This window comes from Pantherophis guttatus, chromosome 7 (genome assembly GCF_059756535.1).
Source record: "Pantherophis guttatus breed Tessera chromosome 7, ASM5975653v1, whole genome shotgun sequence".
Taxonomy (NCBI): Eukaryota; Metazoa; Chordata; class Lepidosauria; order Squamata; family Colubridae; genus Pantherophis; species Pantherophis guttatus.
Window position 1 is genome coordinate 47982762 of NC_142069.1, and position 17619 is coordinate 48000380.

The 17619-nt window shown below is 41.0% G+C and overlaps 1 protein-coding gene and 1 long non-coding RNA gene across 5 annotated transcripts in view; both read right to left on the reverse strand.

Annotated features, from left to right (window-relative positions):
* The window catches only part of DYRK2 (dual specificity tyrosine phosphorylation regulated kinase 2), a 28295-nt gene extending 22714 nt beyond the window's left edge, over nucleotides 1-5581 (reverse strand). The window contains exons 1-2 of one of the 3 annotated variants that reach the window (XM_034403164.3): nucleotides 4661-5581; nucleotides 3726-3871 (exon numbers count right to left, since the gene is read on the reverse strand). In XM_034403164.3, coding sequence (XP_034259055.1) covers nucleotides 3726-3871; nucleotides 4661-4742 — 228 coding nt within the window. In that variant the 5' untranslated portion in view covers nucleotides 4743-5581. The remainder of the gene's footprint in view (nucleotides 1-3725; nucleotides 3872-4660) is intronic. The other 2 variants (XM_087873160.1, XM_087873159.1) reach the window with 2 other exon arrangements.
* Nucleotides 5582-9526: 3945 nt separating this feature from the next.
* LOC148112833 (uncharacterized) lies at nucleotides 9527-17207 on the reverse strand. Of its 2 annotated transcripts, none has more exons than XR_015728729.1 (3): nucleotides 16732-17207; nucleotides 14118-14177; nucleotides 9527-10462 (listed from the first exon to the last, which is right to left on the reverse strand). It is a non-coding gene; the product is annotated as an uncharacterized LOC148112833 (long non-coding RNA). The 2 variants fall into 2 exon arrangements; XR_015728730.1 differs by lacking the exon at nucleotides 9527-10462 and adding an exon at nucleotides 13617-13687 and having other exon boundaries at nucleotides 16732-16839.
* Between the last annotated feature and the right edge of the window lie 412 nt (nucleotides 17208-17619).

Here is a 17619-nt window from a genome sequence, read left to right on the forward strand (position 1 = left end):
CAAGGAAGAACCTATCCCACTAAAGAGGCAAAATTTACTAAGTTACTTTTATATAATGGAAAGTCTGTGTTTCATAGTGTATTTCCTTGTGATATATCAGCCTTTCCAAATGTGCATATCTAGGACAAACATGTATTAACATGGTCAGATTATTATGTAAGATGAGCTAGACATATTGAAAAGAGATAAAAATAGATCAGAAATATTCTCACAGAAAACTTTGATAATAATAGGATTCTGAGACAGTTAAGAAAACTTGGGAAAATCAAGAACAAGTTTCAAGTTTACATATTAACGTATTTTCCGGCGTATAAGACGACTTTTTAACACATGAAAATCTTCTCAAAAGTCGGGGGTCGTCTTATACGCCGGGTGTCATTCTCCTGTAACCAGGCAGACCAGCCCAAAAGGCTCTGACGAGCCTTAAATGGCTCTGGCGATCCAAGCTCTGACGATCTGCTAATTAGGCAACTCAGCTGGGATCGCCAGAGCCATGGAGAAGGAAAAAAGTTTTCCCCCTCCAGCTTGCTTACCTTAGCTGCTAGTCGCAACGCTTGCCTTGCTTCGCTTGCCTGAATCCATTCCATCAGCAAGCAATCCCTGCCTGCAATCAAGCAGGCAGGGAGTTGTGGACTTCAACTCCCAGAATTCCTCAGCCAGCAAAACAAAGCTGGCTGAGGAATTCTGGGAGTTGAAGTCTACAAGTCTTAAAGTTGCCAATGTTGGGGACCCCTGTTCTATTGGGTAAGATTTTTTCCCCTTTGGGATCTTTAAAAAAAATAGTTAATTGGGGGTTTTTTTAGTTGTTCTTTTTTAGACCTAGCCATTTAAAGTTTAGGAAGTTTTAAATTTAGCTTTCATATAAAAATAAAATAAAATAAAATAATATTTGTGCAGCTTTCTGAGATTTAGTATGTTTCTGTAGTGTTTCACTCTAACTACACAAATACACAAAATCTCACAATGGAATTGTGGAATTTTGTGTGCATAAAGTGTGAAAGTTGGGTTTTTGTGGCTGTGTGAAGTTCCTGCTTGTTGCAGGGGCCATTTTGGGTCTAGCACAGCTGCTTTTACATTGTGGGTGAGCCAGTTGTGTTGTGTTGTGTTGTGTGTGTGTAAAGTGTGAAAGTTGTTTTTTTGGGCTTTTTGTGGCTGTGTGAAGTTCCTGCTTGTTGCAGGGGCCATTTTGGGTCAAGAACAGCTGCTTTTACATTGTGGGTGAGCTAGTTGTGTTATGTTGTGTTGTGTGTGTGTAAAGTGTGAAAGTTGTTTTTTTGGGCTTTTTGTGGCTGTGTGAGGTTCCTGCTTGTTGCAGGGGCCATTTTGGTTCTAGCACAGCTGCTTTTACATTGTGGGTGAGCCAGTTGATGTTTTTTAATTTTTATTTGGTGTGCATTGGAAGAGGGGTAGTCCTATACGGCGAGTATAGCCCAAACCCTATATTTTAACAGGAAAATTCGGGGGTCGTCTTATACGCCCAATCATCTTATACGCCGGAAAATACAGTATTTATTCTTTTTGAATATACACTGGTTATAACCTTTTCACTGGATTTATGCAATAGGTACATAACTTGTTCATGCACATTTTAAAATATTTTTGTTACATATCCTGTTTTTTATCCAGGAGGTTATGGTAGCTTATTAGCTTTCCTGCCTTCTATTTTTCCCCCCTGCAACACCACATAGAGTGTGTTTTGAACCGATTGAGGGTGGTTTTGAATCAGTCTCCCCCATTGCCAGTCCAACAGCACTTTGCTTGTCATACATTTATATATTTACATCTACTTATGCATACATACATAGTAGCACGTCTGATGAGACAGCATTTCTTAATTACCTCTAGCCACCTTATGACATAAGTGCAATTCCTGCTGAATATGTGCATAGTAATATTATTAGATTCTAAAGCTGATAATGAACACCACGGGAGCATATGAAATCAGTACAGCAATAAATATAGGAATTCGCATAGCTTTTCTCTTTTGTTGTAACTACCTCTTAATACATGAAAGTTTTACTAGATTAATTCTGCTACTGATTTTTAGGATAAGCGTTCAATACAAAGTATATAAGCTAATAAAAAGAGAGTCCCAAATGAGGCAGATTGTTTGTCCTCTTCCCACAGCAACAACCAGTTTTCCATGCATATTGGAGAAAATGAGCCTTTCAGGTAAAGGGAAATGCCATTTGTAAATAAGTGTGATTCCTAAAATCTTATGGTATTTTAGAAGTAATGATTTTAGCCACAATTAAGAATGTGTAACTGCCTTCCAATTCTGTCCAGTTAGATCTATGGTATAAGCATCTATAAGGTTCCATTGCATCTGTAAGTATTCCCCATAAAGAAACTTACTTGAATTAAATGTATAGGATTCTTTCATATAAAGTGCAAATTACGTTCTTTTTCAAGCTCAAAGCTGATGTTAAATAATGTCCACCAAACTAGCTATATATTCAAGTGTATTTTTCTTCAGTACCCTAAATAGAACATTATGCCTGGGTAGGTCCATCTCTAGTAGAAGAATGGCAATGAATGGAAGTGAGAAACCACAGCCCTTTAAATAATACCATCAAGAGACACCTGTTATCTAGTTAGATTGTAAAGGTCACTCAGCTCCCCATTAAATGCCTCTGCACTTGTACCCCTGAAAACAGGCCTTTCTTCTGAGTTATTGATAATTAAGGGAACACTTTTAATTTTTCACTTTGAGGAAAAGCACCCTTAATCACAAAATGAACTGCTTTTTAAAGCAGTTTAAAAAAAAAAATAAGAAAACTACCCAACAGACTGAACAGAAATGTTATTAAAGAAAAAAGTGAATGGTATGTATCTTCCTCAATCTTGGGTCCTCTGGCTCTGTGTGTGTGTGTGTGTGTGTGTGTCTGTCTGTCTGTCTGTCTCTCTCTCTCTCACTCTCACTCTCTCTCTCTCTCTGTGTGTTATGTATATCCATATATGGGATATATGCATATATCCCATATCCCATACTATAAACATAAAATATAAGCTATATATATTTTGTTGGTTACAAGGACCTGTTGTCCAGGCAAGGCAACTTATCATTTTGTTTTGTTTCATTTCATTTCCACAGAGCTCAACTTGCATTAGCCTTCCAGTATCAATAACCCAGAGACTTATTTCTCATTTGAGAAGCATGAACAGTACTTCCTACATATGACCCTCCCTGTTTTTCCCAGGGAGGAAGGCAAGGAATCCCATATTTACATCCTCATACAACAACATGGAACTACCGTAATTGCATTTCATCGACTTCCCTCACCTAATTTGCACATTACTTTCATGGCAGAAAATTCCTTAGTGGTTCTAAAAGTTGCCTTTCCTTCTCCTTAGCCCAAGTACCTGCTGAAACCAGACGGGGAACAGGACCAGGACCTGTTGAGACATGCCAGGGATAATTAAGAGGGCTCCTCCATAATCAGCTGGTTTGGCCTTCGCTCACTCATTCACAGATCCTACTCAGACAGGCTGGCTGACAGCCTGACTGTACCTAGCACATTTATTGCTATTAATACCCGGGAGAGGAGGAGCAATTGGGGTGGGATGGCAAAGGCAGGGGGACGGAAGGGGGCTTAAGGGGCCGGCACAGGATTTTGAGCCGAGAAGGAGGGCGGAGCAGCAGAAATGGAGGGGTTAAGAGATAATCCACGTCTCCTCGCAAGCCATACGTTTCTCCAACCCACTCCCTTGACCCACAGTCTCACCGTGTGGGCTGCGCTGCTGGACTTCAGCGGCGGCAAAGCGATCGGGGATGGCGGTCTGGTCCCAGCGCCCGTCCGGGAAATCCGTCCAGCCCCGATCCTCGGGGAAGACTGGAACTGGCGGCTACTTTCTCCTCCTCCCCTGCTCCCTGCGGAGGGAGGCAAAAGAAACCAGCTGAAAACGACGGGGGACCGAGCAGGATCCGGATCGAAGACAAGGGGCAGAGGGAATGAAAAGTGGCGCCGAAGTGGTCCCTTCCCCAGCGCCCCTCCTCTTGTTCCTCCGGCTGCCATTGCAGTATCATCTGAGGGATCAGCAGGAGTTGATCCCAAACGAGGCGTCGAAGCGGGGCGGGGGGGGCCACATCAAGAGTGTCCATAAAGGGGGAACACGTTCGCCCATTAACCCAGATAAACCTTCCACCCATGCTTAACCCCCAGCATTTAAGAGCGTAAAGGGGAATCCAGTCTGGCCGCAAATGGAGGAGTTTTGCAGTACTCATCCAATCTAGCCTGCCCGCTGCCTGGCCTCTCTGCCTCTTGCGAAGGAGCGCGAGAACTCGGCTCCGCTCCCCCAGCCACGACCCCCCTGCTAGACCATTTCTAAACACCAGCGCAAGAAGCGCTTCTCGTTTGCCTAAACTTGCCTGTTCTCCCGCTGAAAAGCTTGTCAATGAGAAGCTCAAGGAACCCCCTCCGGGAGATTTTAGAACGGGGGTTAAAAGTGAGGCCGTTCGAGGCTGCCCGCTTTGGCAAGAGGGGCTTCAGCCGGGGAGGGGGCCGGTTTATCTTTCACCCAGACGGCCGCGCGCTCTCACACCCCCTCGGACTCTCCTTCTCCGGTCTTGGGATGGGAGGAGGGGAGCGGGGGATCCCGGGGAGAAAGGCGGCAAGGCGGCGAATCCGCTTCGGCTGCGGCTAGCCGTTTCCCTACTTACCAGCTGGGCAAGCGGCGGCCGAGGCAGCCCCTCCGGCACTAGCCCCAGCGACACTGGCAGACGGTTTCCTGGTGGTTAACATGGCCGCTGACGGAGAGGGAAAGGGGAATACATTTCAGGGCTGCCGTGGCTTCTCCAGATCGTCGCCGCCTCTGTGGTTCGGCCTCCGCGGTCGCCGGTCCCCACCGTCTTTCCGAAGGCAGCCCTCTTCCAGAAAAGAGCAGCTACACCGGGCAGCCGCACGTCCCTCCGCGGCATCCGTCGCCGCCGAGCCCGGGCCCGCCGGGCAGCAGCTATCCTTGATCCCAGCCCCAGCCCCCGCCGCCGCCGCCTCTTCCTCGTCTTCCTTCTCCAGCGGTTCCAGAGACGGCGGCAGCAGCAGGAACGCCGCCGCCGTCCCCCGCCCGAAACACATCACCTCGCCAGTTTCCAGGATCCCCGGTCCCTCACGTTAAACAACAGTGGTGGAGGAACGGAAAACACCCCCCACCCAACCATCCACCCACACTCACGCTCCCACTGCTCTTCCTCCCCTCCGTTCGGAGAGACGGCTACAGAGACCGCCGGCCTCTCCCTTCCCCCTCCTCGGTCTCCTTTTGCCCTCTTCGCCCACGCAGTCGCGCAAGCCCTTTCAGACGCCTCTGCGCGCCCACGACACTTTCGCTTTCAAAAAAAACGGGCTTGAGGCTCCGCCAAAGCCAGTCTCCACCCCACAGAACTGTCGCCCTGGAGCCTGTCTGGGCCCTCCTTCTTCCCACCGAGGACTGCAGCTGTCCTCCGCTTGGGTGAGGAGCAGAAGTGACCGTCCCCTCCTCATCCTCTGAAAAGCGGGAGGGGAGCGAGGAAGAGAGAAGGAGCGTAGGCACTGCAATGGCGATGTTTGGCGGTCCTTCCATTACCAGCGCCCCCCCACCCCCAAGGACAGAAGAGTTCAGATGGCCAGCTCCCTCCTCATGTTTAATGCACAAGCAGAGGCTACTCTCGCCTAGAGCCAATATGTCGGAAATCTCAGCCTTTTCTGTCTCTAGTCTTGTTTCATGGCCTTTAGTGCAAATAGATCCTTGTCACCTGCTATATACTCTATTGGTGGGACATAACAATTTCCACCCCATCCAGCTTCTCTCAGAAATTCCCTCCACCTTGGCATTCTTGCAAAGGTAAGCCTTCCTTTTTTAGAGAGAGAAGAGAAAACCCAGGAAAAGAAGAGAATAGAAAAATAATGAAAGATAACACAGATGACGCTAAAGAACGGGAGGAAAGGAAGAAAGAAATGGAATGCTCTCAGGTTATGGACGACAGTTGCCTTAAACTATTGGGTCATTGTACTTAAGACGCATGGGAATTATAGCTGAAGACATCTGGAAAACATTAAGCCAACAATCCCCATTTAAGGAGAAACAACTGCAAGTGCTTTTAAGTGAAGGCTAAGAAACACTGGAGAGGAGAATGTGTCTGAAAGACAGTGTGCTTTGTACTGCAGTTTTTCTGATGATAAGAAATTCTTAGAAAAGAATGGAACTTCTCTTCCAAAATCACTAATCTCACTACTGTATGTCCTTAATGTTCCTTTAAAAAAAAAGAAAAGAAAACGTGATAATGATGGAAACAAACGTCTTTTGGTGCTTATGGACTTATATCTCTATGGTTAAAACAAACTCCTCCTCCTCAGAAAGCAAGGAGCAAAACACTCCTTTTGACTTGTGGCTTCTGTGCCTTGCTGACTGCAGATATTTGTGTACACGGAAACACATTTCTGTGCAGAGCAGAGTTCAGAGCAAAAAAAGATCAGATGAAACTGATAAACAGCTGACAGGGGAAGGAAGAGAACATTAGAATTTAGTTACAGTACAGTTTTTAATGGGAGGTTTTCTCTTTTGAAGAAGAAAATGAGAGTGTCAACATAGAAGTTTTGTTTCTATAGTACATAAATAAATGTACAGACAGTGATCATTTATGCTACCAACCAAGAAGGGAGTGTGTGTGTGTGTGTGTGTGTTAAACCAATAGATAACAGCTGTGGGAGTAGTAGTCAATGTAGGGCCAGGATTCCAGTATCAGGGTAACAAATGTGTGCTGAATTAACTTCTCAAATGAGAGAAGCAGCTGTTTTACCCAGATATGTAGGGTGTGAGGCCAGTACATGAATAGAATTCTCAAAGAAATTTTTTAAAAAATCCAACTTTATTTTTTTATTAATGAAGTTTGACCCTATATAATTTGTTAAAATATGTAAAAAAAAAATACATATTATGCATAAAAACAGTTCTCACTGAACTTAAAGAGAATATGCTTTCAGAATACCTTTCAAAACAAAAGATAAAGTCTTGTGGTTCTTGTATTTACTCAGTTGGACAAAAAATGTGTATGAATATTTTCATACACAATTTCATTATACAATCGCCAGTACAGTGGCCTGCAGCTTCCCTGGCTTCCCACAGTGCAGCTGAATCCCAAGCTGAAGAAGGCATTGTGAGGAAAGTTCTCCAACTGGGCATTCTCAGCCTGAGAAATGGGGGCAGCCAGGGAGGTTTCAGTATGATTTTATTTTTATTTAAAACATTTATATTTTAACAAATCTAAGACGTAATAGGAAATAAAAACATGAACTTTCAGTAATGACCTAAATTAAAAATACTATGAAGACAAAGCTGTAAGAAAAGAAGATGAAAATTCTTTTGCAAAAGAAGACTTTTGGGAAATGAAAGTAGATTTTGAGATCAATTTTGGCACAGCATTCACTGAAACTATTCCAAAGGTTCCCCCCTCCCCCAATTTACACAGCTATTGGTCAAAAAAGTCCAGAGACCTGGAACAAAACATTTCAAATAAGATATTTCAAGCTTTTAATGTCTTCTGAAATATGTAAGTTTAATAATAATTGGACACTCATTAATAGTATCAGAGTTAACCCAGGGTAAGAAGGGCAGCCAATAAATTTTACAAACAACAAATAGTTGTTAATGCAACTATTTGTCCTCACTGGGTTTAAATTTTAGAGTGTAAAATTTGTGTAAAATTTGACATGAGGAAACCTGCTGTAGTTTCTTTTTTTATATAAGGAATTATGATTATCAAACAGACATCAGGTTTGCCACAATTCTTTATTGTACAAATTTATGCAAAATACTTCAGATGCACTAATGTTGAATACTGAGATTTCTAATTTGTGCAACCTTTAAAACCTTACCTATTTATCTCTAAGGATTTCCTGTTTTTCAATCTTATTTTAACTCGATTCCTTGTAGTTACTTTTAGTTTTTAACCTTGAAACTTTTTCTGCATAACAAGTTTATGCTGCTGGAACATTTCTTCACTTCATCCTTCTTGTTCCTTACTCTTTGATTTTTTTTTTACCTCTATTACCATTTTCTTAACTCTTTCACAAATACCTTGGATTTTTATTACTTTTGTTATATCTTGTATATCTTTCTCCTCCCGAAGTCACTTGCTCTACTTCTTCCTTCAAGCTTCTGGGTTTGGGTTTAGTTCTTACAGGAGGAATGACTTCTGTATTCTACTGTTCCTCAGTCTTCATCATTCTCTTAAAGGCATCTGTGGGAACTTTCACCCTTGCTGTAGTTCTAGCCCATTGTAAGATTTTGCACAGCTCTTTAATGGCCCTTTTCTTTGTTTGCCCCATTGTCACCATCCTTAATGGACTATAAATGACAACGGTTTCCTTTGAATCTGTATTCTTCAAGTCATCTTTTGCCTGGGACTCCTGACACTTTTGATCTGCTAGGTTGCTGGTTACAACTTTTCTGCTCCTGTTCTCATCTGCAGATACACACACCTCCAACAGCAGTGTCCTACAGCTCGGCAGTTCATCTTCATTCATCTGAAATGTCTTGAAGTGATTACTTTCTATGGGCTTTATGACTTCTGATCTCTTTTTCCTTTTTCCCAGCAGTGATCTTCAACTGCCTTTGTGATGCTGTATCAGCAACCCCTTCTCTAACGAACAGCCCCTCTCCTCTACTAGGTCTCAGCTGTCCCTATTTAATACTTCTCAGCTTTGCTGAGATACTTCTCAGTGTGCCAGATATGCAGTCCTGGGAGACATTCACAAGTGACTTAACATCTTTAATGATAGACCAGCAGGAACTGCTTTCTGATAACCCTCAAATCAGCCATGCTGTCTCAGAATATGCTTTAAAAAAACCCTACATTTGGGGTTTGCTCTCCATATAAATCTTATATAAATCTCACACTCTGACCATACTGCAAAATCATATCCACATGAAAAGTGAGAGGTTTTCTTAAATAGCTTTTGCCTATAAGCAGATTTCAAAGAAAGATTCATGGGCAATGTGCAGTCCACAGCAAAAGACAAAGCAAAGTAAGAAATGAAATATAAAAATATTGAGACACATGTGCATATGATATTGACTATCATCTATCTATCAATCAATCTGTCTGATATGTGCTTCCCATCTTATCAAGAGGTAACTTGTTTGTGACTGGTTTCCTTTGTAAAGGATTATGTGAGGCTTTAAGCTTCCACTGATATATGGAATATGCAGCCCCTAAAAAGCAAAGAAATGGTCACAAAAAGAGTGGATAGCTAGAACTGTAAATGTTCTTATTGAGGATATCACATGCAGTATCTACCAAATGACATTTCATGGCATTTGCAGTACAGAATGTGATATTCCAGGAAACACATAGCAATAACACTGATAGATGGGCAAGAACTGCAGCATCCTAACAATCTCCACTAGGAAAATGTTATATACCTGAGATATAACCAGTTGTTGAAGGGTTTTTTTCCCAGCAGTCCCCACTCAAAAGTGGTCTGAGGAAAAAAGAATCTGCCTTAGTGGGTAAACAAATATAATAATGAACAAATTAAAAAAACAGCATTGTGCAGATATTTCATCTTTTAATCTTTAATGATTTTTGCTGGAAGGAAAAATAAAATGTGTAAAAACACAGAAGGTGTCATTTGGGACCACCAGCCAAGTAAACATTCTGTGATTTGGAGAGGATAATTGCACAATACATTAATCATTTGAATAATCTTGCTCCATTTGCTTGAACCAGGATTCAAACTTGAAATAAATTCAGTCTGAATCTTTTGAATAGTAGTAATTTCACAGAATATATATTTAATATATTTTTCATTGCTTCATGATGATGCTTTCAAGCTGATGTACATCAATTAATTTAAAGTGCTAGCAAATTCAAACTACAACAGCTATCCATAGTGACCTGGTCTTCAGAGAGAGAGAAGAAAGAGGAAATCACACAAGTTGAGTGGCAACACCCAGTAATCTTATCTGTCAACAAATGTTTAGTCAAACAATAATGGATGGGATTGGACCAAGAATGAAGCATAATGTCAATTGAAACTAAAAAAACTATAAAGTTATTACAGAGATAAGGAATAGGTTGGAAATTAAAATTAGTTGATGCATTAGTTTTTAAAATGATCAAGGCATGATGTAATAGATTGCAACAATTGGTTATTAAAGTTATAAGTATTATCCAATAAATCCCTAAACCAGGAACTCATTGTTTACAAAGTACACTTGTAATGGGTGAACAGCTAGTGCAGCTCTAGCAAAAAAATAAAACAGCAAATATTCTACTTTGAATGAAACATTTCATGCTTCTCATGATACTTTGTCACAGGGCACATATGTATCTCTTGCAGCTTGTTGACAGGGTAACCTGATGGTCTTCCAAATGTTACTGAGCTCAACTTCCAGCAGTGAAGCTAGTCTTGTCAAAGGATCCTAGGAGCTGTAGTTCAACAATATCTGGCAGACCTCCATGTTCCACTTCTAGAAAGACTGAAGCCTGCAAGAATCGAATTATTTAAATGCCACTTAGTAAACTCCAGTGGAAGCTACTTACAACAGAAATAGACTAAGTTCTTTCATACACAAACAGCAGTTTTACTAAAAGGAAGTTACAAAGTCAAAATAAATGTGCTTGTACAGTATTTTATGTGCTGAAAAACGCTCTGTTATTTTCATCAGTATAAACTGTATGTTCTTCATTAGTTTCATTTTAGAAACTACATTCTAATTCAATCCTGTACAATTTAGTGCTCTGCAAGTGCCCCGGACTCTCATGAGAAATGGTCAAATAAGCCAGAGATGACAACAATTCAACAGATCTGGAAGGCATCAAATTGAGGACAACGAATTCTTGCTAAAAACAAACAAACAGTATTTTGCCAGCATGTTTTAATTCTAGGCATCTTTTTCTGAGAACTGAAATATAAATATTAATGGTTGAATTGCTATGCCATTAAGCTAGGATCTGGAGACAGATGTCCAAAGCCTCACTCAGAAAAAGAAGCAAGAGGAAGAAGCCAAAATGCCAGGCTAGCATATTTTAAACCAGGAATGTGAAACTTTGGACTAATAGTTGCATTTAACAACTGACCATCATACCAAGAGCCACATTCCAAAATATTGGCATGGTTAGGATAATGAAATAGGCAGGGAGAAGATAAAAACTAAATTTAATTAAAATTTAATTATTCAACTGTTAATATGAATATTCTCCCATGATTTAAAAATGTTCCCCTTCTGTAATAGCAAAAATTACAATTTAGTATGTTTTGGAGGACTTGTAGAGATCCCATGCAAGGCTTCTGCACCTTTGTTTAAAAAAAATGGAACAAAATACATTTGTTAGCTCAGGGGTGGGCTTCAAAAATTTTAGCAAGGGGTTCTCTGCCCGGTTGCTGGGTAGGCATGGCCATGGTGGGCATGGCTTAGTTGGCCTCCTGCACCACAGCAGGGGGGGCATTTTTGCCCTTCCTGGGCTCCAAAGGCTTTCCTTGAGCCTCCGGGAGGGCAAAAATGGCCTCCCCAGGCTTCAAGGCCCTCTGGAGGCTGGAAATGGGCCTGTTTCCAGCCATCGCGAACTTCCGGTAGGCCCGTTTTTTGCCCTCCCCAAGCCTCCGTGCGTGCCCTGCTCTTACCTGCATCCAAAACAGGCCGCATGGGGACTCCTGGGAGGGGCGGAGTGGGGTGGGGTGGAGCTAGCCAGGAGTGGGATTTGGGGGTTTTCCGAACTACAAAGAATCTTAGCTAGAGGTTCTCCCAAACCCCTGCGAACCCCCAGCAGCCCACCCTATGTTAGCTGGAGGAGCCCCATTAGGCAACTGAGTTTATAAATTCCAAGTTACTACTGAGGTGGAAGTTAAACTCTATGCATAGCTTCCTTCAGTCATCATTACTGATTCTGCTAAAATCCACAGAAAATACCAAATCTACAGATCAATACCAAATGGTGTTTGAGATATTGTTGCATTTAATCTCGCTTCTGTCCCATTTTCCCTTTCTTCTCACGAAACACATAAAAACAAATCTGAAATAGTTTACTCTATACTGGTTGAAGAGCAAAAACCTATAATCTGTTATTTGTATCAGGAATCTTATGAGCCATTGCTCCTAGACACTGAAAACGTTACTAATCCTGAAAGGATGAAATACACCAAATAGTAGAGAAATATAACTTTCTGCAGGGCAATCATTCACTGTTTTAGTGGCAGAGTGGTTGAGACCCAGAGTGCATTTTCTCACATTTCAAGCTTATTTGAAAACTGACCGTCTCGACATTTTAGAGAAGCTGTCATTTTTATAGCACAGTTGAGCTAAATAGGTATTTAACTGGTCCATGAGGACTCTCTCTAGAAACCATTATATATGAATCTAAGGCTCACTATTGACCCTTCCAGGCAGCTTCTGAGCTTGTGCTCAGACATGAAGAAGCAATTTCCTGATCAGAAAGGCACACTTTGGTATTACTGTAACTAGTCTGGTAAGACTCTTGCCATCCCTTCGTCTCCTAATAATTACTTTTCCAACCTGTGAGGACAAAACTGTTGAAAATATTCCCCTGTCTATGATGATGCTTGTTCTAAGTACCTAAGCTTCTGAATTACTTAAAAATATCCACTTTTATAGGTTCATATTTATTTCAGCCCTGCTGGATAAAACCTTTCTATATCTTTTTTTCAGTATATCTGTATTTTAATGCAAGAATACTTTTTTTGTACTTGGAATCTCTAAAGTGAGCAATTGGAAAAAGTATTTAATATTATTCTCATAATAGCACTTCATAATTCCCATCTCAATGTCATTAATCTAAGACAAGAGTAAACAAACTACAATTTATCTGAGTTCAACAATACATGCTGGCTAATAGCAAAGGATTGTTGCATTTTTCTTCAAATAATTATGTTACATAACTTTACCTCTATGTCAGTATTTGTCAATCTTGGTACTTTTAAGATATGTGGACTTAAAATTCCTAACATTCTCTAGCCAGCAGTATTAGTTTTTGCTTATTTCCAAAATAAATATACATTTAAGATCTAAAGAACTAGGAGTTGAGAAACTCTCCTCATAGAATATCCATATAGAAATACACATAAGAAATTGATAAACCTTTCCCAAAGAGTGTTTTTATAGAATATTCAGAAAGATATACCAGTAAAATAGCTTTCCCTAGTTTGATGCCTTCCAGATAAGTTAGAGATATATTTCTCAGAATTCCCATCTTGGAGAACAACTAGTGGCTGAGAATAGTAGAAGTCAGGGTCCCATGATAGCTTATAGGAGTTTAGAAAAGATTAGGCTGAAAGAATAGTAATGGATGATAAACAGCCTCAGTAATTAATTTACTTATACAAGCAACATATAAAGAACACTGAGGAATTATATTATTTTTATTCCAATTCTAGTAGTTGCCAAAGTTGGTCAGCCTTATCCAAGTATCTAATCATGTATTATTATTGTCACTACTGTATATTACATTAAAATGTGCCATTGATTTTGGTATAAAGAATGCACAGAAAGTGAAGAATGGGAATAAGAGCTAGTAAGGCTTGAGAAAAAGAAAGCAAATAAATCTAGCTTATATCAATACTATTATATCCATCTCCATGCTTTTCTGTTCTTTTTTGTGTTCTACATAATGTTACTGTAGGAAGGGAACACCACCAAGACAGTGTCAAAACCTCATCAACTCATGAAGGGGAAAACCCAGACATAAGGAAATGACCTTCCCAAAATAGAACACATAGATATCAGAGTCAGATAGAATTAAAAAGGAAATCCCAGGAAACGATACACAAAGACTCTAGACAAGATCAGGAAAGAAACTATTAACAGCAGAATAAAAACAAAAGGTATGGCAGGGGATTAACCAAGGAAAAGATTTAATCAATAACCCAAAGCAATATGATAAGAGTCAAACCGGGGGTAAGGGCTTACCAAATAATAACATGATCATTTTAAGGGAGGAAGCAAATAATGAATCAGGAGAAAACAAAAGAATACCAAATCAGATAACACAAACACCACCTAGTCTGAAGTAGGAAACGATCAGAATAAGAAAAACAGAGCACACACACAAAGGAAACATAGACAAAAGTAACAATAGAAAACAAAGGATTCCCTTTGATCAAGAGGGTATAAGAATGTATGCTTACCTGGTAAAGATGTGAGCTCACCCAGGAACGCTGGTCTGCGACATCGCTCGATCTGACTTCCTGAAAAATAAAGAAAACTTGCTTTCACGCAGCTTGCTTCTCTCGCAGTTTTGCGCGGCGCCGGAACGCTCTCCCAGCCGGGAAATTCGAATCCTCGGGGGGGGAAAACCTCTCCTCCCTTCTAACAATTGGCGACCACGAAGGGACATGGGAATCTCCCCTTTCGAGATTCTGTTTGGTCGTCCACCTGACACGCTACAAGGCCTTGACCCACAGTCTCTCAGCCTGGACAGGGGGGATATGGTCCTTTCTTCATATCTTTCAGCCCTACATAGGAGACTACAGGAGCTGTGGACACAGAGTGCCCTGACACAGACGCTGCCCCTGGAGGAAAACCTGCACCCGTTCGAGCCAGGTGATAGCGTGTGGATCCAATCCTTCACAAGGACCTCACCACTGCAACCGAAGTGGACAGGACCCTACCAAGTTCTGCTAACAACCCAGACAGCTATCCGAGTAGCAGAGAAGGACAGCTGGATACACTGGACACACGCCAAACCTGCAGTGGTGGACAACAGCCCAGAGATCCCTCCAATCAGGCTGAAGAAAAACCTAGGCACAGAAGAATGGACCTTGCAAGCATTTTTTGAACACAACGAACTTGACCAGTAATACCATTTTGGCTATCTGGATATACATATTTACCTTTTTTTTCCTCTTTTTTTTAATTATTAGTATTTGTTTAAGGGGGGGGGGATCGAATTGTACAATGGGAAAACAAAAATCTATTGCAAGCATGCTATGTAACCTTTATGGTATATTGTTAATTGTAACTCAAGTAACAGGGTTCCTAGAACCAAACCTTATCCCAGAAAAAGGGAACATCTGGGAATATCTGGCAAAAGAGATACTGAACACCACAGAATTTTGTTTAGCAGGAGGGAAATCAGTAAAAGACATTTTAAAAACATGTTTAATAGGAGTAGCAATAGGGCCACAGGTTATACTCAATCACACATGGCTTAGACATTTCCCCATCACACAACCATACTCAACCATTTATGAGTGGGGAAATATTTCTATAACAAAAGATCTTGACATGTACACCCTCCATGTGGCTGCTGTCTCTGCCTCATCCTTGTGTTTTGAAATCTATGGGTGCAACAAATTGGGAAATGGAAATTGCATCAATTTAAATAATACTGAATTGAGATGTAATAATACAGAGCAGATCCCTTTTTCCTATAGCTACTTGAGGCTCCCTCATGGCTGGTTCATACTGTGTGGACTACAAGCCTATTCATATCTGCCAGCCAACTCAACAGGAGGGCCATGCACCTTAGGGAAACTGACCATGCTAATGCCATCCCTACAGAGACGACACAGGAGAGCTTTTTATTCCCTAGAGGCAGACTGTGACTCTCAAGTAAGTTTACTCACTAAAGCAGAATATGTTTCATTGGCTGTTTCGCTAGTGGGAGTGCCAGGACTAGCGGTCCGGAATTCCAGAAACCTAAATAGCTTGGCATGTACTCTAGCAAAAAGTTTAAATTCGACTTCCCACGCATTGGATGCCCTAAACAGAGAATTGAGACAAGTCAGGGAGGCCACCCTTGAGAATCGTGCAGCGATTGATTATTTATTACTAAAACACCATCATGGCTGCGAAGAATTTAAAGGGTTGTGCTGTTTTGACTTGGAACAAAACTCAAAACTTGTAGACACAGAAGTCAACCACCTAGAGGAACTGGCACAAAACATTGGCCATAGCCAGCCATCCCTAGATCTTTCTTGGCTTTTTTCTTGGTTACCAGACTTCTCTTGGCTCAAAATTGCCCTAACAGGTGCGGTCACTATCTGTGTACTGGGAGGCCTTTTGTGTTGTCTCTGTCATTGCATCCCTCCCTGCCTTAGCTGCATAAGGGCATGTAAGCCAGATCTTCCCCAGAGAAAAGCAGGACATAATCAAACAGCCCTCATGATGGTCCAGATTGATCAGGAGTACCAGATCTACTCCGATTCAGAAGTAACCCAAACAGAAGACAAAGAGACACCCATTTAACACATGCACACACACAGAAAAGAGAGAAAAAGAAGTGGGGATTGTAGGAAGGGAACACCACCAAGACAGTGTCAAAACCTCATCAACTCATGAAGGGGAAAACCCAGACATAAGGAAATGACCTTCCCAAAATAGAACACATAGATATCAGAGTCAGATAGAATTAAAAAGGAAATCCCAGGAAACGATACACAAAGACTCTAGACAAGATCAGGAAAGAAACTATTAACAGCAGAATAAAAACAAAAGGTATGGCAGGGGATTAACCAAGGAAAAGATTTAATCAATAACCCAAAGCAATATGATAAGAGTCAAACCGGGGGTAAGGGCTTACCAAATAATAACATGATCATCTTAAGGGAGGAAGCAAATAATGAATCAGGAGAAAACAAAAGAATACCAAATCAGATAACACAAACACCACCTAGTCTGAAGTAGGAAACGATCAGAATAAGAAAAACAGAGCACACACACAAAGGAAACATAGACAAAAGTAACAATAGAAAACAAAGGATTCCCTTTGATCAAGAGGGTATAAGAATGTATGCTTACCTGGTAAAGATGTGAGCTCACCCAGGAACGCTGGTCTGCGACATCGCTCGATCTGACTTCCTGAAAAATAAAGAAAACTTGCTTTCACGCAGCTTGCTTCTCTCGCAGTTTTGCGCGGCGCCGGAACGCTCTCCCAGCCGGGAAATTCGAATCCTCGGGGGGGGGGAAACCTCTCCTCCCTTCTAACAGTTACTTATCCCAAAAAGTTATAGTGTGTTTGGTAAGGTATATAAGTTACTCAAGAAAAAATATTGTAACTCTGTGAATTGTATTTCTGACTTATCTGGAGAGCATCAACCTGGAAAAACCACTTTATCTGATGTATCCCCTGGAATATTATTTAAAAACACTCTTTGGGGAAGGTTTATCCATTTTCACTTTTTTATTCTCAGTTGCATCCAATTGAAATCATACACATTTTAAATACATGTGCAGATATGCCCTTCTAAATTGTTATTCTCTATCCTTTCTAAACTGGTCTAGGACAGTTGTCGCTTTATATTTATTAGGTTGTTTCAATGCCACCTGTTCAATCTAGTGAAGTTGATCCCCTCTAATGGTAACTCCTGTAATCTTTATTACTCCTTGTAACTAATCAGGAAGAGAAAAGAGAAACTGATATCTACATTCTTTTTCAACTAGTTTCCTTTCTTCATATAAACTAATGGTGCTGCATAGATCTTAAGCTTTTTTTAAAACCATAACTAAGAATTCCTTTTCAAACTTGTGAATTAATCTGTAAACCGAGATTGTTGGATGATTGTCATTGTTCTTTGAACAAATAGAAGTCAGAGTGCATGCTAGCAACAAAGATCTTTTCATTCACATTCATCCCCAAAGTCATGCTAGAGCAATGAATCATTCTGAGCATCCTGGCTCTAGAGTTTT